This window comes from Miniopterus natalensis, chromosome 3, assembly GCF_054644295.1.
Source record: "Miniopterus natalensis isolate mMinNat1 chromosome 3, mMinNat1.hap1, whole genome shotgun sequence".
NCBI lineage: Eukaryota > Metazoa > Chordata > Mammalia > Chiroptera > Miniopteridae > Miniopterus > Miniopterus natalensis.
This window is the reverse complement of record NC_142083.1, coordinates 91,205,436-91,232,219: the sequence shown is the minus strand read 5'-3', so window position 1 is coordinate 91,232,219 and position 26,784 is coordinate 91,205,436. Positions and strand designations below refer to the sequence as shown.

Here is a 26,784-nt window from a genome sequence, read left to right as displayed (position 1 = left end):
CACAGAACGTGCCGTTCACTATTTATCATGCTCCATGGCCTTTGGTAGAATGACATGACTGTGCCACAGTGTGCCCATGATACCACGGAGGATTTGCATAGGATACAGAGATTCCATGTGCTGCCTTTCGCGCTCCTATCTAGAGTTCTAGGTCATGACTTCCCTTATTTTCAAGACCCTTATTGCTCCCACAGGGGAAGAGGCAATAGTTGACATCAGAACAAACTGCTCTAAGGCTCAAGTTTTTGGATCTCTTTAGAATTTGTGTTGAGTGGGGTGGAGGACTCAGAACACAGCTCTAGGAGTTGTCCAGAAGGCTAGGAAACAGGCTCAACTCTCCGCTCGTCTGAACCGAGTTTATTCATCTGCTGCCACCCCTGGATCCATCCCAGCCCCCCCCCCCAGGCGCTGCACCCAGAGGGATAAAGCCAGGGTGCTTTGTTCTTCCTTCGCAGGGCGGGACCCAGGGCTTCAGGAAGGACTGAAGGCGTGGGCTTCATCTTCCTGGGGCGGCAGAAACGGAGCCATCCGTGTCAGTGGCTGGTGGTGGTGCCGGTGTGGCTTGCCACAGCGCTCTGTTCGCTGGCGGGTATTGTGCCAGGGCGTAGAGGAAGCCTCCCAGGGCCCCCACGGCCATGGCTGTGTTGTGGGAGGAGCAGCCATCTGGGGAGAGAGACAGGGTCCCGCCTGGCCTGTGAGTGCTGGGTGGGGCCACAGCTCCATCAGGAGTACTTTTCAGATATTCTCCCAGCCAGCCTGGTGCCTGCAGCTCCACTTGGTTGGGTTGGGCACCCATCTACCCGCTGCTGTGTGTTGCCTGCAAATGGCTCCCTTCTCCACAGAAATGTCTCAGCCATCTGGGATACACCTCCTCCCAATGATGTAGTAATACAGGGACACAAAAGCCAGGCCCCTGTCTTGGGGTGCAACTCTGTGGTTCAATTCAGGCCTGCGCCCCCATTCATAGGATCTGACTTGAGGTCATGCCCTTGTCCAGCTCCTTCCTGTTTCCCTGCTCTCAGGCCCTCTGAGACCTTCAGCATCTCATTGCCCGGTTTTATAGTTGGGGAAACTGAGGCTCAGATAGCAGAGCTGAGCTTCCAGCCCTGGTAATTCCGCAGCTCATTTCTTGACCCCGACAGCCTCCTTCCCTTGTTGCTGCCTCAGGCCTGCGGGAGCCCCTTAGATGTTCTTCAGTCCTCTGAACTCAAAGTAGGTCGCCCATTTTTAGTCTCTAGGCAGGTGGTGGGAGCCAAGACTTTCCTCTCCCCTCACAAACTTGGAGAAAAGAAGAACCCAGCCAGGCCCCTTGGAGGGAGGGAGAATGCAGATTTCAAGGAGTCTAATGACTCACCCTGGCAGCCCACACTTTTCAGTGGCCTACTATATGCCAAATGCCATGGAGAGTGCTTTGCACAGTGATCTGATATTAACCCCAACAGCCCTATGAAGGATGCACTGTTTGGTCCCCATTTTATAGATGAGGAAACTGAGTCTCAGAGAGGTTGAGCGATTCCCACAGTGAATAAGGGCAGAAGCAGATTCGAACCCACACTGTCTGACTTCAAATCCTGTGCTCCTAATCTCATGGGTGTGCATCATAAGTGAAGAAAGGAGCATGTCACTCCCTCCCAGGCAGTGTTCTAGGCTGCTGGTCAACCATCAGGGACGCCAGAAAGGGCCTTAGGCTTCTGAATTTCCCCAGCTCCTTCTCCAGCTGTCAGTCTTTAGGGAGCTGCCAACTCCCAGGGTGTGCAAAGCAGGCTCCCTACCACCCCCCATAGGCAGCCCCTTCCCCTCTGTGTCAGGCAGGCCTAGCCGGGGCAGGGGGCCTCTAGAGAGTCTCTCCCTTGAGCGGCCCAACCCCTGGGGGCAGCTACAAAATGGACCCATTGGATTTGTGATTCCACACCCCTCTCTTGTCCACCTGCAGGATGGGGCTGGGTGGGGTTGATGAAGTTGATGGGGAAATGTTTAGTTGCTGGAATTATCCCCCAGCACACGCTGGACATCTCATCTGAACTGGCTATTCCACTTCCTTCCCTGCTTTTTTTTTACCTTGCAGTTGCTTATTTTTTATTAATAAAAAGATTGAAATCAAGTCCTCTCTTCCTACTTTCTTCCTCCCCCCATCCCTTTATTCCATGTACATCTCGCCTTTCTTTCCTTTCCAATATCATTATACCCTAGTCCCAGTCTCCCTGACTTGGTGAGCTGACCACGTAACTTATCGTTTCAACCAGGAGGAAAAGGGGCACTATTCATAATGGCACCAGGGCAACAGGTGTGAGCTGGGGACACCAGGACACGTGGCCCCTGGGATTGTGCGGGGTACTGGCGTGTTGGCTCTCAGATTCCCTCCCTGCCCTTCATTGCTCCAAATCCCAGCCTACATTTCCCAGGCTGTCTTGCCCACCAGCAGCAGGCAAGTTCCCTGTATTCAGTCTCTTCTTGGGAAACGTAGTTTGAAGTTTCACATACGGATTCTGTTCTCCTGATTAGACTTGGGTGGAGCGGGGTTCTCTCTGTGATTTTCAGCAATACACTGAAACTTCTCTTTTGTGCTCCTTTCACTGAGATATCTCTGGACTCCCCACTTTCCAAGGGGAGGGCATCAGGGACTCCTAGCCTCCCCTCTCCCTCCCAAACACAAGTGCCCTTTGACCCGGCCCCTTCAGTGATGCTAGGGCCTGCTTCCCATTGAGGGCCATCTGTGCGCAGCCTTTCTGGAACATGTCCATTTCATGCCAACAAGGTCCCTTGGGTATTTTTATTACCTGCAAATAGTTTTTCTCGCCTCTTTACTCTTTTCAAATAATGCTTCTGGTGCTGAGTGACTTTGGATGCTGCCTCATCTTCAGCATCTGGGAGAAGGGGGAAAGACGAACTTCTCAAGATGGATTCTTAAACATTACTTGCTAAATCTCCTCCCCCTTGCAATGCCTCAAGCCACTCAGCTCCTCCGTTGGATCTGGAGGCTCTTCCAGAAGTTTCCTCGAGCACCTGTCTGCAGACCCTTCTGCAAGGCCTAAATTTGTCATCTACTAGTATTTCTGAAATTGTGGTTCCCCCAACCACCCACATCTGAATGGCCAAAGGAGCTCATTAAAAATGCAGGTTCATGAAACTAATATGATATTGTATGTCAACTGCAATTGAAAAATAAAAAAAGTTTTTAAATGCAGGTTCCACCCTGGCTCATGTGACTCGGTTGGGCATCAGCCTGTGCATCTAAAGGTTGCCTGTTTGATTCCTGGTCAGGGCACGTGCCTGGGTTGTGGGCTTGATCCCCAGTAGGGGGCGTGCAGGAGGCAGCTGATCGATGTTCTGCTCTCACAACTATGATTTTCTCTCTCTCCCTCTCCCTTACTCTTTTTCTAAAAATCAATAAAAATATTAAATTAAAAAAAAAAAATGCATGTTCTGCCCGGCTGGGCGTGGCTCAGCAGTTGAGCGTTGACCTAGGATCCAGGCGATCAGGGTTCGATTCCTGGTCAGGGCACATGCCCGGTTGCAGGCTTGATCAATGACTTTCTCATCATTGATGTTTCTATCTCTCTCTCTCCCTCTCCTTTCTTCTCTCTGAAATCAATAAAGATATATTTAAAAAAATAAAAAAAATAAAAAAATGCATGTTCTAAAGCTCCACTCCCACCTGCCGAATCTATAGGTCTGGGGGCCTGAGAATCTTCATTTCGTGAACTCCTCTGTTTAAAAAACAGACTCTTATTTCAAAAGCATTGCCGCTTTGAGCATCACAAGCATTTCATTTAGGATGCCAGCATTTACTGGGAGCCTTCTCTGTACCCAGGCCAGGCTAGGTGGTTTCACATGTATTATGTCTGCTCCTCAGAGCTTAGAAAGGAATTATGCCCATTTAATTACAGATGGGGAAGCTGAAGCTCAAGGAAGTAAAGCAACTTACTTCAATGAGCATTACACGGCTGGAAAGGGACTACATCTTCCATCTCTTGCTTCTGTGTCACCCTCTCCCAGACATTCCCCCTGGCCACTCCACCTAAGGAACTTTTCCTGACGTTCTTTTCCTTCTCAGCCTGTGTCTCCTTCGCAGCTTTTTCAGAACTCACAGTTTGTTCACTTATTGGCTTGTTTAGGTGGGTTATGCCTAAACAGTACCCGAGATGATCTGGAGGTTAGCACAGTGTCCGGCACATAGTAGGTGCACAGGGAATACTCGTTGAAGGAATGAGTTTGTTAATGTAGGTGCAGGGGGGCCAACATCTTCCAACATGACTGACTCCCGTCCTACAAGGTTTTAGCTTCCAAAGTTCCGAGCCTATTTCCACATGTGCGTGTGTGTTCGTGTGGGTGTTGCAGATCTCGCTTTGTGTCCCTAACACCACTGCGTCCTTTCCCCATCTGACTTAGAACATGCTGACCCCACCACCCTCTGCTCCCAGCCAGGGCCAGAGGGCAGCTCACCAGGCCTCCCAAAGCATCCTTCCTGTGGCTTCTGCCAGCTGAGAATGGCCTCCAGCCACCGAAGCTTGTAGAAGTCAGAGAAGCCGCTGATTCCACAGAACATGACTGGAAGCAAACACAGGGCACCCTTGCAGCCCTCCCCCCACAAGTCCATCTCCTCCCTCTCCCCAAGGCCACCACAGTGCCATCTGCCTTCTCCAGCCAGGGCCAGGCAGTGCCAGGAGATGGGCACTCGACACAGTGGCCGACAGGCCTGGATCTTGCCTCCAACTTAGGGCCTTGTTTGAAGCAAATCGAGAGTCAGGGTCAGGAGAGGGATCTGGACACCGAAGCCAAGAAGCGGCTACCCTGGGACTCCCTTTCTACCTTATCTCTAAGGCCTGTGTGTCTGTTTGCTAGTCAGTCAGTCCGTCTAGACCTTCGTCACTAGGTCAGACTTTGGGGGCAGGAAGTAGTCAAAACAGTGGCAGATAAAGTACAGGAGGCCCAGTTAAATTTGAGTTTCTAATAAACAACAAATTAAAAAATTTTAAGTATAAGTGTAGCTCCTGCAATGTTTAGGAGACATTCATGCTAAAAGTTATTCATTGTTTTAGAGAAGTTGAAATTTACCTGGGCGTCCTGTACCTTTATTTGCAGAAGTCAGAGAAGCCCTACTCTGCATGTGTGTGTCCATTAGCAGGGACACCCTGCTAACTTGTCCCTAGAGAGCAATGCCCACTGTTTTCCATGAAGATGTCCCGGGTGGGGTAGGCGTATCCGGTGGCTTCAGCTCTCTGGTTCAGGTCCATCATGTTGGCACAGAACAGGTTCATATAGTGCTGGCTCTGGCGGAACAGCCCCCTCGTGCATCCCTTCTGTGGGGACAAAGGAAGTTGGTGGTACAGGTGACAGATGTGCACTTCTAAGATGGTCCTCAAATAGCTACCTTTAGGTGAGGTTTTTCCCCTTTTCCCAGAATTTCTTCCCCACCCACACACCTAGCCTGCTGGAGGCTCAGTCACCAGGGCTCAGAGGGAGCTGGGTTTGAGTCCTGACTCTGCCACTTAGGAACGATGTGACCCTGGCCTGCCAAGTTAACCTTTTGGAGCCTCAAGTGTCTTTATAGGGAAAGGGCATGCTGCTGGGAGCTGCACTGGAGGGGCGCTCACACGGGTGGGCATTGCCATACTAGAAAGTGCCCGCCGGGATTCCCAGCACGAGGGGGCACTCTAGAGCCGCTGGCTGCGGCTAGGATTCCTCTGATCCCAGCCCCACTGGGCTGCCGGCTTCAGCGCTACTCTGGGGTGGGCCACCGTGGCTGGGAGAGGGCAGCAAATGAGAAAGACTTTAAAACTTCTATAGCAAAGTGTCAGGGGAACTTTCTACTGGTCAAATCTAATAGACTAATGTTCCTCGTAATTTGGTTTTTATTATATTTACAAAAATCCTGGCCTGTGATGGTTTGCAAATGAATAATAATAAAAGAATCTGTTAAAAAAAAAAACCACCCCAGCAAGTCCCTTTTCAGCTAAAATTTCTGGACATTTAATAACATTTTTGAATATAGATAGGGAGCCTTACGTTCCTATATAAAGAAATTTAGGTGCTTTAAAATGGTCATTATCATTATTAAGCAGAGTTTGAGCTCCTGGACTTGGAAGAGCACTGGGCGCTGGAGAGGTAGGGCGGGGCCAGTTGGTCCTGATTTGGTTTCCTGAAAGCAGCTATCAACTTCAGTCTAAGTCCTTTGCCATTTGTTGGTATTTACTGAGTTCTTTCTGCTGCTTCTCTTTGACTTTCTTTTTGTTTTTTTTTCTGATGCCTTACAACCTAGTTCAGCATGCAAAGCTCTACGTGCAACAGAATCCCAAATACCCGCCCCCTCCCTCCCTCCCCTCAGCTTGGTTAGATTTTATGGCCAGCGGATGGCAGGCTACTCCCACTTCTCCCTTCTAATGTCCGAAGCACAAGTCCCCAACCCTGCTTGTTTTCCCGGTGTGGTGCCCACAGGACCACTCGCCACAAGCCCCCTTTCGTGTGCCTTCACCTCCTCAGGGCCTGGCTGGGGCACTCACCGCCCTGGCCGACAGGAAGAACAGCAGCTGGTGGGACAGGCTGTAACCTAAGCAGCCAGGCCTGGTCATGAGGGTCCTGCAGAGGTCCGAGAGGCTGCAGGGCGGGCTGCTGTCGTTCCTGGGGTAGAGGTGGTTCCAGGCTGGTGAGGGCGTCCTACAGGAAGCCCCAAGCCCTGGACCCTTCCCTGGGCCCGGTTCCCCACTAGTCATTAGAACCGTGTTGGTTGCAGGCACCCAGCTGGGCTCAAGGGGCTGCTAGAGGAAACACAGGCATCTGGGTTCTGATTGGCTAAATCCGTACCCCCAGCACAGGGAGGTGGCCGGGGCTAACTTGGGTTGGAGGAGCCACTGGAGTCTGCAACTTCCCATTGCTTCTCGGGAACTCTGAGCCCAGACAGCTTGGGGTCTGGGCCCGGCATGCCCTTTCCCTCGGTGCCAGGCCTGCCCCATAAAAGTGATGGGGCAACGGCCGGGGGGGGGGGGGGGAGGTCCCTTGCTTGATGGAGCGCAAACCCTCTATGAGCCCAGCTGTGTCCTGGCCCAAACACCTCTCTGAAGGGTGCTGAGAGGACGGTGGCCTGAGCACTTGCTGCCCCTCTGCACAGCGGTCCCTGCATCTAGGGTTGCCCTGGGGATATGCTCCAAGGCCAAGGCTCAGCAGGATGAAAGGGGGAGCTAAACTGGGCTCGGGTCCTGCTCTCCAGACCCACAGCCAGGTGGGGAAACAGAACCCAAAACAAATGTATATTGCATCTGTGGCTACCTATGGTGTTAGGAGGGGCAGCCCATCATGGGAGGTTAGCCTCGTTCAGTGGGGTCAGGGAAGGTTCTGGAGGAAGGATGCTGGGGCTGGTCTTCAATTGTGAGCAGTTACTTAGGCAGAGGGGTGAGGTGGGTGGGGTGGGAGGGCGCCCCATAGAGGTGTATTCTTAGCAAAAGGACAGGCTTATAGTGGAAGGTGCCTCTCAGGGTTGGAGCAGAGAGGCCTGGGTACCTGGAAGGGTGGTAGGAGGTAAGGCTTTGTCTTGAGAACAACAGGAAGCTTCAGGTGTGGGTTTTGAGAAGATCCCTCAGTCAGGAGGTGAGCGTGGGAGTGCAGGGGGGGGGGGCTGGGCCAGGGTGGCAGCTTTGGGTGGAGAGTGGGCCCTGACTCACATGGGATGGGGGTGGGAGAGGGCGGTGTCAGGGTGGCTCTGGGGAAGCTGCTCCTGGTTTTGTATCAACCCTTGGGGACTTGGAGAGCTAGTAGAACAGGAGGACTGGTGGAGAGAAAGCGCTTTTGGGTTTTTGGGAAGCGGGGCAAGCACAGGGGGCCTACCCGGTTCCCAGCAGCTGCACCAGGCACAAGTCACTGTGTTCCTCTGAGAAGGAGTCCTGGGTCTCGACCGTGGGGTACACCATGGAGTTGTTGGTGTGCGTCCAGGCGTGTGGGAGCTTCCAAAATCCATGCTGGACGGTTGGCTGGAACTCTGGCAGAAAGAAGGGGTGGGGGAAGAGCCCCACGTGCAGTGGGCCATGCTGTGCTTAACCACCCCCAGGCTCTTGTGGCTTGGACCTAAGGAACTGGGTGATCCTCCCTGGGCATCCCTGACCACACACAGTGTCTGCTCAGGGCTCGAAGCTTTGCCTGCTGCCTGGGCACTGTTGGAAACACTCAGGAGGCTCTTTTTCTAAAGTCTAAATAAAACAAAACAAAAAACCATACAAAAATTTACTAGAACAATGTTGGAATTGCCTTTGGCTAAATCCATTGCATCCGTGGAAGCTTACGATGGATAAAAAGGGTGAGTTGGGCCCGGCCGGTGTGGCTCAGTTGGTTGAGTGTCATCCCAGGCACCAAGAGGTCACCAGGCAGGGCACATGCCCGAGTTGCGAGCTCCATCCCCAGTAGGGAGAGTGCAGGAGGCAGTGGATGGATGTCTCTCTCATCGATGTTTCTCTCTCTATCCCTCTCCCTCCCCCTCTCTCTAAAATCAATAAAAACATATTAAAAAATAAAGGGTTAGTTGGTTCCTTCAGTTCAGTGAGGAAGTGAAGCTCTTATAATGGAAATACCCAGCCCAGGGGCTTCTAGGATGACACGAGCTGGGAGGGGCTCAGGGACCAGGCCTGGGAGAGGGTGAAGGCTCTCCTCTGAAGAGTGGGAGGCCAGGGCTAGGGAGGGCTGGGCTGTGGCCACATGTAGTGGGGCCTGACGTGAGCTGAGAGCCTGGGAGACAGGTCAGATGAGCATGACTCCTGGGTCTATGCCCCTGGAACAGTTCAGGCCAGGCTCATAGGATGGGGCCCTTGGTTGGGCAGCTCAAGGCTGGTGAGATGAAGGAACTCAGCTTTATAAGGCACAGGAGCTATGCTAGCAAGATACTAATATTTGCTGTGCAAAGGGCCCAATTACCATTTAGACTCCCACCTCCCATCCCCTCTGGCGTGGGAGGAAGTTCCCCAAGCCTGGGCACAGGCTGAACAGACGAGGGGCGGCATTTTCTACTTTCCACCCCCTCTATGTGGGTGGGAGAGGTCATCTCAACCTGAAGTCAAGGATGAACAGACATTCCCCAGGGTCAGCCTGTGGCACATTTGGCCTCCAGGACGAGTCAGTTACAAGCCGTCCCAGACCCTCCCTTTGCACCGGAGGAGCCGCACTGTTGTTTCAGTAAATACCCCCAGAGGCTGTGTTCCTGAAGAAGGCCATTACCTCTTAGGTACTGGGGGTCACTCAGCTCGAGGTAGGAGATGGATCGGCGGAGGAGAGGCTCCAGCCTCTGCACCAGCCGGCCCACGTGCAGGCTCTGGGGCTGCAGCCAGGGGTCCCGGGCCCACTCCTCCTCAACGCCTTTTAGCTGCACTGGGAGGGAACAGAGAACACTCGTTCCACCATCTGACAAGCCACGCGGAGAGGAAACAAGATCCCAAGGTGTAATGCTTACTGAGCCTCTCTGCCTCCTCCACTCCTGGAGGGGGGGGGGAATTGCTGAGCTTGTTGGAAATTAGGGCCTTTGGCCTTTGTGGGGCTCAGCTGGGTGGTGGGGCTGGAGCTGGAGTGACAGAAGGCTGTGGGTGTCTAAGATATCTAGAGGTGGGCCTGGGTTCAAATCCTGACTAATGCTTTTTTGTTGGGTGACCAGAGAATCATTTAATTTCCCTCCTCTTCATTTTCTTCCTCTGTAAAATAGTCCTCGCTTCTTGAAGGAGGGCTTATACGGATTAATCGAACTAATGCAGGAGAGGACTTAGCATTGTCCATAGTGCAAAGTGCTTAATAAAATTTAGCTATTGGTATTAATTAGGGAGGCGGGGTTGTTATACAGGAGAGAAAAGTGAGGGAGGGATTCAGACTGTAGGGCGAAGGACCACCATGTGCAGCAGAGCAAGCTGCACACGGCACAAGGACAACACACGTTCCTGTCATGGGATTGTATACGTATTAAGACAATTTTCCAGCAGGTGGCAGTCAAGTGACTTGAGGAAGGGGTGAGTTTTCTAATTCTCACAAAGGTGCCCTATGGACCAACCAGCAGTGGGCCCTGCAGGGGTGGGAGAGATGGTGGTGGCCAGAAAGAAAGGAGATGTCTTTGTCCCCGAGCCCCTCCTCCTGCTGGGACCTGGAGTCCTGGGCCCCAAGCTGCGCTGGCAACGCAGAGGGGCTGACTGGGGGGGGGGGGGGTATCCAGAGTCCCCTGCTGATATCCAGTTGGCTCTTTGTCACTTAGGGTGGCAGCCACTCATTGTGTGTGTGGGGTGGCTCCCTGTTTGCCTTGGCCTGTCTCCAGTTCCCTCCTCAGGGATCTTATATTTCTCAAAGCTGAACAAACACTTGACTCTTTTCTCACAGCCTCCTGGTGGCTTTGGCTGGAAGTAGGGGGTGCTGGGGCTAGAACCTACCTGGGGGTCCCTGGTTTTGCCCATGGCCGCCCTCCCATAAATACCCCTTCAAAGCCCACCTTGTTCATAGCATGTCAGGAGGGAGGGACTGTCGAATGGATCATTTCCTCCAGGGAAAATAATAATTTCCTAATCTCTTCTTATGTGGCCTTCGAATCCTCCCCTCTTCTAAAAAATTTGATAATAGCAGGGCCTCCAGATACCCCAAAGAAGCAAGCTGCCCCCCACCCTATCCCCCTTTCCTTATGGTTAAACCATAAGGTGGTCAGGTCCCAGAGGTGCAGAGCAGGCAGGTGACACAGTGGGAACTGGTTTTCCTGGCGGCCAGATCAGGGGAACGGGAGCAGACCCACCTTCCAGCACCCGGAACCCCACCACGCCATCCAGGTTGATTTCGGGCAGCCTCTTCTCCAAGAAGGAGGTAGCTCTCTCCAGCGACGAGAGGATGAGGCCAGTGATGGTCGCCTTGCCCTCTGGGGTGTCCAGTGGTGGCAGCGAGGAGGGCAATAGCGGCGGTGGCAGAAGCAGGAGCAGGAGCAGGTGTCCCAGGCTGGACATGGCTGGCTTCTGCTTGAGGCTTGTGGAGACTTCAGCCCAGCCAGCCCACCCCCATGCGCCTCCCCCTGCTTCCTCCCTCCCTTCCTCCTGCAGAGCTGCAGACAAGTGGCTGGGCAGGGCTGACCCAGCAGTGGGGGTGGCCTGGGCAGAAGGCTCTGGGAAGGGCACTCGCAGGGGACTGACTGAGGGGGTGGGGGCATCAGTCAGGCCAGGCCTGGCTGTGGAGCCAGCTGGCCAAAGGCTGGGAGAGGGGCTCCCACCCTTTCCTTCTCACCAGATTCTCCAGGCCCACAGGCTGCACATTTGATCTAGCAATTGTGATTACAATGCAGAAATCCCAACACGCTGAAATACAAAGCCTTCTTTTTTTAAATAAGTTTGGAATAAATTCATTTGAGGGCACACCTGTGCCAAACTGGTGGAAGATTCCTTGGAGCGGCCCCTGCCCAGTAGAAACATAATATGAACCACAAAGACAAGCCACATGGTCACTTACAAATTTTCTAGTAGCCACATTAAAAAAAACCTGAGAAGCAGGTGAAATGAATTTTAATGATTTATTTTATTTAATCCAGTAGATCCAAAATATTACCTTTTCAATAAGTTCTTTGATTAATCTTTCCCCACCCACTCCCCCACCCCTGCCTTCCCTCTGAGATCCCTCAGTCTGTTCCATGCTTCTGTGTCTCTGGATCTATTTTGTTCATCAGTTTATTTTGTTCATTAGATCCCCCATATGAGTAAGATCGTGTGGTACTTGTCTTTCTCTGCCTGGCTTATTTCGCTTAGCACAATCCTCTCCAGGTCCCTGCATGCTGTCCCAAAGGGTAAGAGAGCCTTCTTCTTTACAGCTGCATAGTTTTCCACGGTGTAAATGTCCCACAGCTTTTTTATCCACTCATCTACTGATGGGCACTTGGGCTGTTTCCAGATCTTAGCTATTGTAAATTGTGCTGCTGTGAACATAGGGGTGCATAGATTCTTTCTGATTGGTGTTTTGGGGTTCTTAGGATATTTTCCTAGTAGTGGGATCACTGGTCAAATGGCAGTTCCAGTTCCATTTTTAATTTTTTGAGGAACCTCCATACTGTTTTCCGTAGTGGCTGTACCAGTCTGCACTCCCACCAGCACTTGTCATTTGAAGATTTGTTGATGGTAGCCATTACATTCTTTTAAAAATATTATTTTTCTTGTATGAAGCCTTTGAAATCTGGGTGGGGAGGGGGAGAGGTGTTTACAGTCAGGGCACATTTCAACTCAGCTAGCCATGTTTTGAGAGCCCGATAGCCACACGTGCTTCTTTATTAGACAGTGAGGACTTAGAGCCCTCAGGTCGCTCACCCAGTGTGAAAGCACGTCTATGTCCGTTTTCCTGTGGAAATTTCAATGTTGGTTTATTAGGTGCCATCCCAAACCTTGCCCGACTGTCATGTGTATGTGCACCATATTACCCTTCTAAAACTCAAGAAATTCTGGATTCAGAAACATACCTGGCCCCAGGGCTTCCATTAAGAGATTACAGATCTGTAAAAATAATAAAAATGCCACCACACAGATGGGCATCTGACGCTCCTTGTGGGCAGGCTCCAGGTCAGGGTTTCCCAACTTGTTTATTTCATTCTTGCCCTTTCCCGCATCTCTGACTCCCAGACTTTTTAGACATTTTCCCTGAACATTTAAGAATAACATTTGTTGGGATATAATTCACACACCATAAAATTTGCCCTTTAAAAGTGTACAGGCATTGCCTTTTAAAGTATATTCACAAAGTTGTGCAAGCCCCCCACTGTCTCATCCTTGACTCTTCCCATCACCCCAGAAGGAAAGCCCACACCCATTCGCAGTCCCTCCCCCCCCCCCACGCCCTCTGCCCCCCCGGCCCTGGCAACCACTAATCTACTTTCCATCTCTATGGGCTTACCTCTTCTGGACATTTCATAAAACACAATCACACAATACGTGACCTTTCGTGTCTGACTGCCTTCATTTAGCATAATGTCTTCTTTCCCCCCCTGGCAGTTTTATAACTTTATTCGACCCTCAGCAGTTCATGCTCATCCACATGAACTGTTTGCAGATTTTTGAAAGTGGCGACGGGTACGTAGGTGTCTATAGAACTTGTTTGGCGACTCTTCGTCTTCATTACATTTTCTGGACGGCACCCGGACGGGGTCTGGGACAGTCCTTATTTCTCTGGCCCAGACAGGTTTGTTGAGCCCGGTGCCAATGCACCCACGTGGAGTCCCGTCCCCTTCATGGCAAACTTCCCGATCTCTCTGGGTGCCCGAGGGGTACGCTTCTTGAAACCCACTCCCTGGGTGCGCTTGCGAATGTTGATGGTGTGTTCTCTGGTCACCACCTTGCTCATGGCTCAACAGCCCTTCTCGCCACCCTGCTCTGGGGGAGCCACCACGCAGGCCCGAGTTGGAAAGGAAGGGTGGGAGGTATTGTCAGCAGAACGTCCTCAAGGTTCATCCACGCCACAGCAGGTGTCAGTACTTCAGTCCTCTGTGGCTGAGGAATATTCCATTTTATCCACTCATCAGTTGATGGACATTGGAGTGGTTTCCATCTTTCTGCTATTGTGAACAATGCTGACATAGACATTCATTTATGTTTTTGTTTGAAAACCCATCCTCAGTTCTCTTGGGTATACACCTAGGACACAATTGCTGGGCCATGTGGTATGTTTTATGTTTAACTATTGAACTGCCAAACTATTTTCCACAGCGGCTGCACCATTTTACATCCCCACCGGTGAACTGTGAGGGCTCCCCGTGCACACGTTTTTGCGCGGAACTCCCATGAACTGTTAATACTGCAGATATGCTGTATATTTATTTATGCACTGTATGCATCTGGGCTTTATACATAAGAGGAGGTTTTTCTTTGTTCCCCAAGAACCATTTTTTGCCCTCTTGAGTGTGCCATGGAGAATGAACATTCCAGGGGAAGCTTGTCACTGTCATCACCTCTGTTAATCCTTACAGAGACCCTGAAGTGGGTCATATTCCCTTTTATACTTTAAACATCTTTGGCTCTGGGCGGGAGGTGGGGGGTGGGGATGACCTATTGTGACCCACAGTCTCGCAGCCAGTACCAGGTGCTGCAGGGATGCCAGTTCCTGAGTAGACATGGTCAGCAGCAGGTAATCCTGCCAGGGTTCACCTCCCATCTCTGGAAGGGGAAGCAATACCCTCCTGACCTTTGGAAGGACTGAATTTCATCTGTGATATGTATCAACGGGACAAGGAACGTTAGCAGCTAGCTGGCGATGCACCTGGTTCCTCTCTCCCTAGAGAATGTTCCCGACTTCTTTTCCAATTGGGGTTTCATCTATAGCAAGGTGTTTACTCTCAATTTGTCATAACTGTGGTGCCTGGTCAGAGCAAGAGGGGCTCTCTGAGATGTAAAGTCTCCTCCCTTAATTTACAGGTCAGGAAAGCCAATGGATCAGAAGTGACTTGCTCAAGATCAAGGAACTCATGAGGCTGAGGTCTCCAGATCCCAGCCCCACCCCACCACAGAGGGTGGACGGAGTGGGCAGGGCACATGCAACTAAAGGCGGGGGCCTCGCTGGTAACTGAGGCAATAACGAGGCTGCCCACCCCTCTCATCTGCACGAATTTACTCGTCCTTCCTTCCCCTCTTCGGCTCAGGTTTCAAGGCCCGCCTCTGCCCCATATTCATTAATGGTGTGACCTTGGTGTCCTTATCTGTAAAAAGGGGAGTCAGAGGGCTATAGTGAGAACCAAATGGGAAATGTGCCAAGTTGGGAGCTAGGGTCACGGGGCAAACACATCAGCACAGTACTGCCCTGTCCAGTGGGCACTAACCTGCCCAGGCTCTTATCCATCAGCACAGTACTGTCCAGTGGGCACCAACCTGCCCAGGCTCTTATCCAGGGAGGAGGTGCTGTTTTGTTTCTTAGTGGAATGTGTAACTGGGTGAGCCAGGTCTGAGGGTGGGTGGTTTGCAGATTCTGGGGCAGCTCCCAAGGTAGAGGCAGTGGGGTGGCTTCACCAACACGTTCTTGATGTTTGTCAACAAGGCGACCCCTTTCAGAGTCAAAAGGTTGTTGCATGGACACACACTAAACTCTAGTGTGGCTACTTTGGGAGGTGAAATTGGAGGGTCGGGGGAAAATTTTCCCTCAATACTATGGATACTTAAAATCATTATGGTTTTTATTTTCTTCTCTTTCTCCCTTTCTCTTTGTATTTTAAATGTTTTATTCAAGTACAACACACATCCTGAAAAACGAATGAATGCTGGATGAATTTTCCCCAATGGAACACACTACCTTAGGAGCACCCAGACCAAGAAACAGAGCGTGACCACCCTCCCTCCCAGCTTCCACTGGCCCCCTCCCACTCACTTCCCAACTCTCCAAACAGGCCATTCCCCTGACTTCTAACAGCAAAGATTAATTTTTTTAGATATTTAAATTAAACTTTATTCTGATTCTAAACGAAAAGGAATTGGAATGACAAGTAATGCACAAGTTTTCACCACTGAATATTGTGATGTTACTGCAGCGTTCTTACATTTGAAACTCAATAAGGAAACAACTGCGTTCCAAAACAGCGAAATACGCAGGTCCAAAAAATGAAGGTATTTTTTAACTGCCACATTTCACTCCGAAGCCCATTCGCCTCCTTCAGCATCCCAAAGGTCAAGCACAGGTTCCGCTTAGCTGTGTAATAAAGTGCCAAACAGGCTGCAGCACTGACATCCCAGGACAGCTGCCTATAAAACTAGACTCCAGATGCTGGGCTCCAGCTTCCCTTTCCCATAGCTTGTCATCCTCGTCGGAAAGAGCAGTGGTCTGAGCAACCTGTGGATCGTGCTCAGACGGCACTGCCAAAGCTGGGCCCACGTCAACCTCAGGTGGGGCAAAAGCAGGCACGGCGAGAAACTCCCCGTGAGGGTCTCCGATTCGTTTTCTAGCAAGCCAGGGGAAGGGCTTTTCAGAATTGCAGCTTCTTCTGGCAGAAATGCGGTAGCCCTGAAGATTCTTCTTTCGGCGAAAGACAATTGATTCTGCCTTAAGTTTCCTGTCCTTCACATCCACCTTGTTGCCACACAACACGATGGGGGTGTTTTCACACACCAACACCGATCTCTCTACATCAGCACGTTCTCCTGAGTAACTCGATTTGACGTCAAGCGTTATGATGGCACACTGGGCTTGGATGCGAGGCTGTCTCTCGGCCCCCCGGACCGCTCCTGGCCACACGCTGAACTTCATAGGCCTTCTGTTGGTGTGTAACAGGAGGGGCTGGACCTCAGCCTGCGTGGCTACGTGCTTCTCAAATTCAGCAGGTGATGGGTCACCAGTGTCTTTCCCAGTCCCGCCATCACTGAGCAATACAAAAGTCTGAACTGAACTTGGGGTTCTCCTTAGGCAGCCATGGTGATGTTACCTCCAGAAGCATCTCCAGTCAGTCTGACTGAAAGATGGAAGGTTAGTTCTCATGTTATATAAATGGCACCAGCCAGCATTTTACTCTTTGGCGTCTGGCTTCTTTTTTTAAGATTATGCTTATGAGATTCATTCAAATTGTTCTAATATATATAACATATTTTTATTGATTTCAGAGAGAGGAAGGGAGAGGGAGAAAGAGAAACATCAATGATGAGAGGCACTGGTCGGCTGCCTCCTGCACGCCCCCTGCTGGGGACCGAGCCCGCAACCCGGGCCTGTGCCCTGACCGGGAATCGAACCCCCATCTCCTGGATCCTAAATCGATGCTCAACCGCTGAGCCACGCCCGCCCGGCTGCTCTAACATATTTTGAAGTTACCTTAGAACTTTGAAATAAAATGTTCCTAGAGCTCCACATGGTAAAAACTTGACCGCAGTACAACTAAACCTTGGACCTCAGGACCGCTTCGAGGTTCCCCGGGCCGCGCTCAGGGAACCACGCCCTCGCCGGCCTTCTCTCCGCCCCCCTTCGGGGCTGGATGTGCGGCTGCGCACCGCTCCCCCCCCCCCCGCGGGAGCGCGGTCACGTGACGGCGGCCAGCCGGCCAAGATGGCTGCCTCCTACGTGGCGCTGCTGGCGCTGGTTGTATCACTGCCGCTGCTGCTGCTGATCGCGTGGAAGCGCTGGCGGCGGGGGCTCACGGCCCGGCACGTGGTCGTCGTGGTGCTGGGCGACGTGGGCCGCAGCCCCCGAATGCAGTACCACGCGCTGTCATTGGCCAAGTGTGGCTTTTCCGTGACCTTCCTGGGGTTCTGCAGTGAGTGCGGGGGGCCTGGGAAGGAGGCAGCGCTCTCAGCTTTGATCACCGCAGAGGGGCCGGGGCGGGGGTGCCCCTTTTCTCTCTCCTCCCTCGGGCAGCCCTCCGAGATTGCATGAGCCCACTTCTGGCCTGGACAGCTGATGTCAGGTTTCTGCCCAGGCTCTGCTGGGTGGGTCTCTAGGAGCAGCCTGATGGAGCTTTAAGCGAGCGCCTGCCATGTGCCAGGACGGCGCTGAGCTAAATGAACTCATTGCCTGGTTCTCACTTAATCCTCCTGGAAAGTGGAAAGGCGGACGGGAACCCAGGGGCGCGACTCCAGGGGGGTACAGGCACCGCCTCCCCGAGGCCGCGCGGGTCAGGCCGAGTCTCCTCTGCGTTCCTCCTGGCAGAGCTCTGCAGGCAGCGGGTGTTTTTCCTTTGCGCAGCGTGTCCAGCCTTTCCCCTTCGTGTGCGGGGTCACGTCGTCTGTCCCTCCATCTCCCTCCATGGTGACATCTTTAAAGGGTAGCTCGATTCTATGCCGGGGAAAAGCAGTAATAATAGCGCTGGTTGCCTTTGGTCCCTGTTCTCCCAGGCGAGGGGGACTTCATAGGGGTCTCCCTGTGGTGGGATAATTCCACCATCCAAGGAACCGAGATAAGTTTGAGGGCCTACTATGTGCCAGGTATTGTGTTACCTAAAGGTGGATAAGATTTGGGCCCTCCTTCTGTGGGAAGTCTAGTAGAATCTGGACAAGAATTGGCCTCTTTCTCTGTTCCGGCTACTGAGGAACAGAGAGTTATGTGGAAAAACCCTATTTTCCAAAATACTCTCCACTATTTTGCCTGAGTTGGCCAATCATCTGACTTTAAATTAGATCGTCCTGTCTGGTTCATTAAAGGGGACATTCTTTTCAGACTCCAAACCCCACGATGAGTTCTTGCAGAGTGACAGAATTCGGATTACGCATTTGACAGAACTTCAGAGACTTGCAGGTAGGATGCAGTCAACTCCAGATTCCTCTGAATCTCTGTGTGTGTATGTGTGTGGGGGGGTGTCTGTGAATTGCCAAGAACTCCTTTGGTAGTGACAGCTGTTTTCTGACTTGCAGCTGGGCCACGCATTCTTCAGTATGGAGTCAAAGTTGTATTTCAGGTGGTGCACTTGCTGTGGAAGTTGATGTGCAGCCAGCCAGCAGCCTACATCTTTCTCCAGGTATATGTCAGCCCTGCTTCTTTCTGTGAGAATCACTGTAACAGTTTTCTCTAAAAATGCACAAGTTGGTAAATAAATGTCATATATGTGTATATAAACTTTAAAAAAAATGTCTTTATTGATTTCAGAAAGAGGAAGGGAGAGGGAGGGAGAGAGATAGAAACATCAGTGTTGAGAGAGTCATTGATCGGCTGCCTCGTGCACACCGCCCCCTGCTGGGGATCGAGCCTGCAACCCAGGCATGTGCCCTGACCGACAATCGAACTTCGATCTCCTGGATCCTAGGTCGATACTTAACTGCTGAGCCACACCGGCCAGGCTGTGTATAAACTTTTAAGACTATGAATGGGAGTCTATGGTATGTGTCCATTTTATTTATGATACCCATCCAGTTTATTTTTCTATGCCATTTAGATAAGTCATACAATGCACCTATTACACATCTTAGTATTTTACATGTATTAACTCATTTAATCACTCACAACAATCCTAAGAAATAGGTTCTTATATTACTTACATTTTAGAGATGAAGAGACCTAGACTCAGAGAAGTTCAGTAAGTAGCCCATTGACACACAGCTAGGAAGTGCTGGAGGCAGGGTTTGAACTAGGTAGTCAGTCTGGCTCTGGAGTTATGCTCTTAACTTCTTCCCATCACTTTTTAGCATATAGAAGCACCTTCTTTTAATTGGCTGATGTACCCTAATATATTTATTTAGTCTCATCTTTATGGACAATCAGATTCTTCCTAATTTTTAAATTCTTTTACAAATAATGTGGTAAATAGCATCAGTGAATGTATGTTTTGTGCACAGGTCCAGTCTCTTTCTTGGAATGAATTCTTAGGGGTGGAAGTGCTTGGTCAAAACTCATGCACTTTATTTTTATTTTTAGAATAGCGAATTGCTTTTCAGGGGGAGAGGAAGGAAGAGGGAGAGAGAGTGAGAAACATTGATGTGAGAGGGCAATATCGATTGACTACCTCCTGCATGCCTCCCACGGGGGATCTAGCCCATAATCCAGGTATGTGCCCTGACTGGGAACTGAACCGACAACCTCCTGGTGCATGGGACGATACCCAACCAAATGAGCCACACCAGCCAGGGCAAAACTCATGTACTTAGAAATGCTGTGGTGTGCTACTGGATAGTCCTGGAGTAAGGTTGGGCCAGTTTATCCCCCACCCAGGGGATGCCTCTTCCCCACATACTCACTACCACTGGCTGTTGTTAGGTATTTTAATTTCTACCTAACTAAATGTACCTCCTTGTTTCATTTTTTTGTCTCCTTGATTATTGATGATCTTGGACTTTTCAGGTTGGTCAGTTTTGTTTCTTTTATGACTTTTTATACCTTTTTTAGTGAAGAAGAGGGTCTTCTGCTTATTGATCATTTATGTTGCACTCAGTTTATTGTCAGTGATGGTCTGGTTTCCTCTTCATTCACGTCTCTCTTTTTCCCAGAACCCCCCGGGCCTGCCTGCCATTGCCGTCTGCTGGTTTGTGGGCTGCCTCTGTGGGAGCAAGCTCGTCATCGACTGGCACAACTATGGCTACTCCATTATGGGTCTGGTGCACGGCCCCAGCCACTGCCTCGTTCTGCTGGCCAAGTGGTGAGGGTCTGGGAGGATGGTACAGACACCTTCCCTAACCTGTAGTAGGAAGAAGGGCCTGTGCGGAGACTCAGTGAAGCCAGTTCCTTGTATACTCTGTGGGGTAAGGGTTAGGCTGGGAAATTGGGCTAATGCTGGTTAAAAGTGATGGAAACACGCTTAAGCCAAGGACTGAGTCTGTTGGCTCATGAAACAGAAAAGTCCAGAGAAACGACTGACTTTGAGCTCAAAAAAAGTGTCATTAGGACCCCTCTCATCTCTCTTTCCATACTGATTCTCGGAGGTGTTTCTCAGCTTCTGGGAGCTCCTCTTGCTTTCAGCCTCACCCCCTCAGGCTCAGTGGAGAGAGTGAGCCTCTGATTAGCACCTGCTCACCTGCCATCCTGTGACCTCCCCCCTCCACTGAGGCCAGGAGCTGTAGTACCCCATTGTCTCAGGCTTGGGACAAGTGCTCTACTTCAAGAGCTGGGATCTCAGATGTACTCAGACCAGGTCCCCAAGTAAAAACTGGGGCTGCTGCTGGAAGATAGGGACACAGGCCACAGTTTGCTGTAGTGGATGAGACAGGGAGAGGGAGGAAGCGCCTGTGGTAGCCAGTTTGACCTGGAGCAGGAAGAGTTGGTCTGTTCTGAGCCCCAGTATATAACAGCTGCCTTGGTGGGGACTTGCAGCCTCAAGCCATTGGCTGTGACCTTTCCCCTGATGGGTCATTCCTTGATGGTGGTAACAGCAATTATTGAGCACTTGCTGCATGCCAGGCTCAGGCCAAGTCCTTTATCCTATTCAGTGTACACTACCTGCCTTTTACAAGCGTGGAAACCAAGGCTGAGAACCATTATGCAGACTCTTGCCACGGCTAATAAGTGTGAGGACCAAATTCAGGCCCAAGCCTTCCAATTCCAGAGCTTTCCCTGCATCCTGAGTTAGGAACAATCCCTGATACACCAATGATGTTAACCTGGAGTCGCTCATTTCCCTTTCTGATTCTCTTTTTAATTCTGCCCTGTCATCCGGTCGCAGGTCTCAGTTTGGAGCTGAGACTGTTGTTAATGCCTCTCTAACATTTGTTAAACTCCCTTTGTAACACATGGAGAGCATCCTCAGCCCACAGCCTTAGCAGGAATCAGCACAGTGTGGCAGAAATTTAATAAGGGGCACTCTATTGTATTTCTTCTTTTTATGGCAACAGAGACTGGCTTTTCCCTTCTGTAGTGATATATGGTTTCCTTTGAAAGTAATTGTATTTAAGCTGAAAAGCGATACAACGTAAAGAAAGGTGTGAAGGAAATAATAGCACAGGTGGAACTCAGATAGTACAAACCCTGGGAAGTTGCCTTGCCAGCCACCCGATTTGGGACACCCCAGCTTTGCAGCCTCTTCTGTATGGGAAGGTTTCGAGTCGCATGGCGGTTATGGTCATGGGGCCTGGCCCAGGGCTCTGGGTGATCACCGCTTTATCTTTTCAGGTACGAGAAGCTTTTCGGGCGCCTCTCCCACCTGAACCTGTGTGTGACCAGTGAGATGCGGGAAGACCTGGCAGAGAACTGGGGCATCAAGTAGGGACCTGGAGGGGCAAGGGTTCCGAGCCTGGTTGGGCACAGCTGCTGTGTCATGTTGGCGAGGCATCTGGAAATATGCAGGAGCCTTGGAGATGAGCCTTGTCTTTGGGAAGCTGAGGGAAGAGGTTGAGTTTCTTTCCCAGCCAGCCAGATGGCCCAGGCAGTTCTGATGTTAGAACTCTCTCTGCTTCCCCAAGTAATTCATAGCTGCTTATTATCATTGTCAGAGACTCGCATCCCCCAAGTGCCCTTCTTTTTCCAGATCCTCCTGGGTCTTCTATTCCTTAGGCCATTCTCCACTCTTCCTAGAGCCTCCCAATGATCTCATTGCAGAGCTGTGACTCTCTACGACAAGCCAGCATCTTTCTTTAAAGAGACTCCCTTGGACCTGCAACACCGGCTCTTTATGAAGCTGGGCCGCACCTACTCAGTGTTCAGGGCCAGGTAGGTCTCCCATCTTCTGTCTTCTCTTGTGTTTGCTGCCGTCCTGGCTTCTCCCTGTCTCTTTGCTGCAGACCTGAGAACCCCCTAATCCACGGGTTGGCTAAGTAGGGCTGCAGGCCCTCCTGCCCGCAGATTCCTGACCCCGTGGTGCAGTCCTTGGACCTTGTGTTCTTGGAGTGTCTCCCAGGGCTCAGGAAAGGCCCTTTGAGCAGCTGTCACACACCAGTTGTTTGCCCCTTTCAGTAACCTGGGAGCCAGTTGGGAGGTCACAGCATCATCCTAAGCTGAGGGAATGATAAGAACAGGAAGCTGGGGAAGGCAGGGGCTGAGTGGTCTTGTCTGCTGTTGTGAGCTCAGCACCTAGCAACAAATAAATATTGATAAAGAAAGCAAAGCACATGCCTGAGTCCAGGCCTAGGGAAGTAGTGTTGCCTAGGTGTCCCTGACATGGCCACATCTGACCTTCAGGAGACTCTGGGGCTCGCTCTGGTGGGAGACGGCCATCTGGGGCCTGTGGGCTGGCTCTGTGGCATCTCACAGGCTCTGTCTCTGCTCCTTCAGCTCTGAAGCCACGGAGAGGTCGGCCTTCACTGAGAAGGATGCTAAGAGCGGGATGGTGACACGCCTTCGTGGGCGGCCGGCCCTGTTGGTCAGCAGCACGAGCTGGACAGGTCTCAGAACCCCCTGGGCACTTGGGGCTTGGACGAGCCCATCTGAGCCGTGTTCTCCTCCCAGCCAGGGCTGTGCCCCACATATTTTCTGGGTGCCCTGAGGCCCTAAAGAGAAAGGGGAGGGCACTGAGCTGGGCGCGGGGCATCTAGAAACCAGCCGTGACACTTGGCTCTCTTTTCTTATAGAGGATGAAGACTTCTCCATCTTGCTGGCAGCGTTAGAAAGTAGGTGTGTGGCTTTGATCAGGAGCTGGGCTTGTCAGGGGCTGCTGAGCTGCGAGGTGCTCACTGTGCCTTGCATGGTGTCTTGTGCAGTATTCCTGCCTCCAGGGCTGCAGGGCGGGTGGTGGAGGTGGCAGCTCTGAGTCCCCATTGGGATCACTGAGTGACCAGGACCTAGATCTGAAGTGCCACCTCTGGGAGAGTGATCTTGTGTCTGGAAGCTGTCCTCCCCCACTTCTGTTCCCCACCCCTCCCTCACCTGACTAGATGATCCTGGTTACCATGTATTTATTTTCTTAAACACAGAGTTTGAACAGCTGATCCTGAATGGAGAAAGCTTGCCTTCTCTGGTCTGTGTCATAACAGGTACTGCCTGGGACCCTCCATGTTCCTGTATTTGGCTTGGGGGCAGTGGAGGGGGGAAGGCACCTGCCTTTCTGGTGTCCTTTCCGATGTCAGGAACATAATGCTCCTTATTTCTCTAATCTTCATGGCAGCTCTCTGACATAGGGTTTTCTACACCCATTTGACAGAGAGGGAAACAGGCTGAGGGGCCTCATGGCAGGGCATGGAGTCTGGATTTGAATCTCAGCACAACTTCAGAGATGCTGAACTTTTCACTTCTGCAGTGATTTGCACACTTTTTAAAAAAAAAACAAAGAAGTCACTGTCTGACATAAAATTGCTTCCAAAGTAGCCCAGTGGGGAGAGAAGCAGAGAACTATGGTCAAAGGAAAGGGTCCTGGGCCAGCTGTCCCGCCTTACCTGCTCCCCTCCTCTTGGCCCCTGGGCTCCCAGGGTGACAGGAGCCCACTGCACGTGCTGTGCCACCTGGGGTGTCTGGCCAGGCACAGGGCAGTCCATGTGGGAAGCTGTGTCTGGTTTGCACTCTGGTGCTGGCCAGAGTTTATTCTGGCCGTGCTCACAGCCTGTTGGGTGCAGGTTGCCGTGGCCTTAGCCATCAGGGTGCACACCCCTGGGGAGTTGTTTCTGGAAGGGGCTGGATAGAGGCTTGATTGGAGCTGTGGAGTGTGGACCTCCTGCTCACACCTTTGCAGGGGCTTCTCAGGCCTGAGGCCATGGGATAGAGTCAGAGGTGGGCCCAGTGCAGTGACTCTGATTTTCTCTGCCAGGCAAAGGGCCTCTGAAGGAGTATTACAGCCGCCTCATTGGCCAGAAGCATTTCCAGCACATCCAGGTCTGTACCCCATGGTTGGAGGCTGAGGATTACCCCCTGCTTTTAGGTAAGAATACCTGGCAGGAGGCCTGCAGGGAGAGGGCTGAGGTTTAAAAGGGAATGCTTTAGGGCTGGGGGACAGACTCTTTCTGAATGTGGCCAGATTGTAAATATCTTACCTTCCTCTGTTGCATATTCTTTGTTTTTGCAGCCCTTTAAAAATTAAAAGCCATTCTCAGCTCAAGGGCCATACGCACATAGGCCTCAGGCTGGGTTGGGCCTTGCCTTGGGCCCTGCTCCAGGGGCCACCTGGGACAGAGAACCTGTTGGAGGAGATGTTGGCTGAACCCCAGGAAATGGGGCCGTTTCCTGATGTGCCAGCCCTCCCTGCAGTGTGGGCTCAGGAGCTGTTTGCCGAGGGATTCTAAGAGGGTTATGTCCTCTTAGCCTCCACACCCTCCATTCAGATTTGTCCTTCCATTCAGCCGTGAGGGCTGGGCTTGGGCTTGGCTTGGGGCCCACTGTTCCCCAGGTGTGGGAGGGCAGTGCAGAGATGACGCGATCAGCGGTGTTGACTCTCCCCTCCCCTCTTGCTGTCTTCTTTACGCTGGGGAGGGAAGAGCTGGCTGGGTCCTGATAGGTCTTAAGGCTCACCTTCCAGCAGCCGGGAAGCTGTGTGGCAGAGAGCCTTTGGTAGGCAGGCATTTCTAGCCAGCGTTTAGTGATGCGAAGTTGCTTATTTGGCTTTATTTTCACAGTGACAGCTGGTTTTCTGTTGAGTCTGCTGTGGGCTCTTTTTCTAATTATTATGATAATATATATAACAAAGTTTGCCATTTTAAGTATTTTTCCATTTTAAGTGTACATACAACTCAAGTGGCATGAATTATATTCAGTGTTTCACAGTCATCATCACTGCCTGTTCCAAAACAGTCTCATCATCCCACGCAGAAACTCTGAACCCATTCAGCGTAATTGCTGTGGGTTCTTTTAAAATAAAATGTGGTTAAGTAGGAAAAGGGAGTCGGTTTAAATTAAAATGTTAGTGATAGGCAAGTAGTTTTCAGATAGGGCTGAGTGGCCAGGAGTGGACACTGCTGGGCCCTTACCCTGCGCCGGGCTGCTTGGCCAGCTCCAGCCAGATGTATGTGGCCTTGGGAGTGTTCCCCCTCCTGCTTCCCACCAGAGGCGTCGATCCACAGTCCTTGCAGCATGCATGGTCAAAGGGAGCATGGCCAGCGCTCTGACGACCCCCTCACCTTGCAGGGTCAGCGGACCTGGGCGTCTGCCTACACAAGTCCTCCAGTGGCCTGGACCTGCCCATGAAGGTGGTGGACATGTTTGGATGCTGCCTGCCCGTGTGTGCCATGAACTTCCGGTGGTAGGAGCAGAAACCAGACCTTCCTGGATTTAGGAGCTGGGCTCTCAGATCAGTAGCTAAGGGGACCAGTGTGGTCAGAGCTACCCCCCGGAAAGGCTCCACCTCCTGACCTGTGCAGCTCAGCCAGGTGGCCCTGGGGAACAGCAGTCCTCTTGGATGGGCTGAGCCCTACTGCAGGAGGTGGCTTCCACTTAGAGCTCGTGTTGAATGAAAACTACGTTTCCTTATACTCAACTCGTGCTCACAGGAGAAAGTGGTGACTGGAATTGCCCGCACAATTTACATGATTTCATTTCCTTCTCTCTCTGCCCCTTTTGTCTGAGCTCATTTACTCTTACTCAGATTCATCAAATGAGTGTAATTCTCTGTCTCCACTCTTCCTGGAAAAAGTGGGTGTTTGGAGAGGATGGTCTTAAGAGAGGCTGTAGAAACAGTGCCTTTCCATGGGCTCAGGAGCTAGCCTCTGACCGGGAAGTCAGGATGTTAGACCCTGGTGTGAGCTGAGCTCTGCACGCTGCGTCATCCTTAATGTGCTGAGCCTACTCCAGTGGGGTTGCCTCTTACCTTGTTTCTCTACCGTGGGATTAAGAAACAAATGCAGAACCCACTGAGTGTGTTCTCACTGAAAAGACCATAGAGCAGAAAAGGTCCAGATCCCCATTCACTGCCCCTCTGTCTCCGAATCAGTTTGGGTTTTTATGTGTATTTTCCCAGGCCTATTTTCTATTTAGACGTCAAATCTAAGAACAGATTCTTTGGAACCAGGCTGACTGTTCCTGACTGCTAGCTTAGCCTGCGGGTGGGGAGTGGTGGTGTGGGGGTCCAGGTGGGCACTATAGGGTTCTGGTGTCTTCTCCAGGCAGCTCAGGCCTCCCTCAATTTTCTTTGCAGCTTACACGAGCTTGTGAAACATGAGGAAAACGGCCTGGTCTTCGAGGACTCAGAGGAGCTGGCAGTTCAACTGCAGGTAGTGTGTCTGCCCCCTCGCCAGGGCTTGCAGGGTCTGGGTGAAAAGCAGCAGGAGGGAGCAGCGGTCCCAGAGGCTGGGCCTCAGTGGGCCCAGAGCAATTAAGGCACCTGCCGCCTGGGTTTGTGAGCTTATACCACGCAGATGATGGTGCAGAGGTCGACTGTGTGTGTCACTTTGGGAGCTGCTGGGAATCGGGGAAGAGGGAGGAGGGAAGGGAGTTTCCTAGATCAGCCTTACAAGATGGGTGGGAGTCTTCAGAGGATACTTATTTCTTATTGCAAAAAGTGATAACATCATTTTGGACAGTTGAGACCATGCGTGGCAAACTTTCTGGAAAGCCTAGCTAGAAAAATCTGTGGTGTGTTCT

General features: G+C 51.5%; 2 protein-coding genes and 1 pseudogene across 3 annotated transcripts in view; 1 reads left to right on the top strand and 2 right to left on the bottom strand.

Annotated features, from left to right (window-relative positions):
* Positions 1–496: 496 nt before the first annotated feature.
* C3H16orf89 (chromosome 3 C16orf89 homolog) lies at positions 497–10,940 on the bottom strand. The gene is made up of 8 exons (XM_087815124.1): positions 10,736–10,940; positions 9,196–9,345; positions 7,819–7,969; positions 6,501–6,618; positions 5,165–5,300; positions 4,444–4,548; positions 2,778–2,864; positions 497–663 (listed from the first exon to the last, which is right to left on the bottom strand). Exons 1-8 carry the CDS (start codon positions 10,938–10,940, stop codon positions 497–499), a joined length of 1,119 nt encoding a protein of 372 aa, XP_087671250.1.
* A 4,432-nt stretch (positions 10,941–15,372) lies between these two features.
* On the bottom strand, positions 15,373–16,514 carry LOC107538271 (GTP-binding nuclear protein Ran-like; annotated as a pseudogene).
* Positions 16,515–16,975: 461 nt separating this feature from the next.
* Positions 16,976–26,784, top strand: part of ALG1 (ALG1 chitobiosyldiphosphodolichol beta-mannosyltransferase) — a 12,924-nt gene continuing 3,115 nt past the window's right edge. Inside the window, exons 1-12 of one of the 2 annotated variants that reach the window (XM_016214492.2) lie at positions 16,976–17,185; positions 18,085–18,162; positions 18,279–18,382; positions 19,845–19,993; positions 21,460–21,549; positions 21,886–21,996; positions 22,558–22,667; positions 22,854–22,892; positions 23,196–23,255; positions 24,023–24,133; positions 25,333–25,447; positions 26,339–26,414. In XM_016214492.2, coding sequence (XP_016069978.2) covers positions 16,978–17,185; positions 18,085–18,162; positions 18,279–18,382; positions 19,845–19,993; positions 21,460–21,549; positions 21,886–21,996; positions 22,558–22,667; positions 22,854–22,892; positions 23,196–23,255; positions 24,023–24,133; positions 25,333–25,447; positions 26,339–26,414 — 1,251 coding nt within the window. In that variant the 5' untranslated portion in view covers positions 16,976–16,977. The other variant, XM_016214493.2, reaches the window with a different exon arrangement.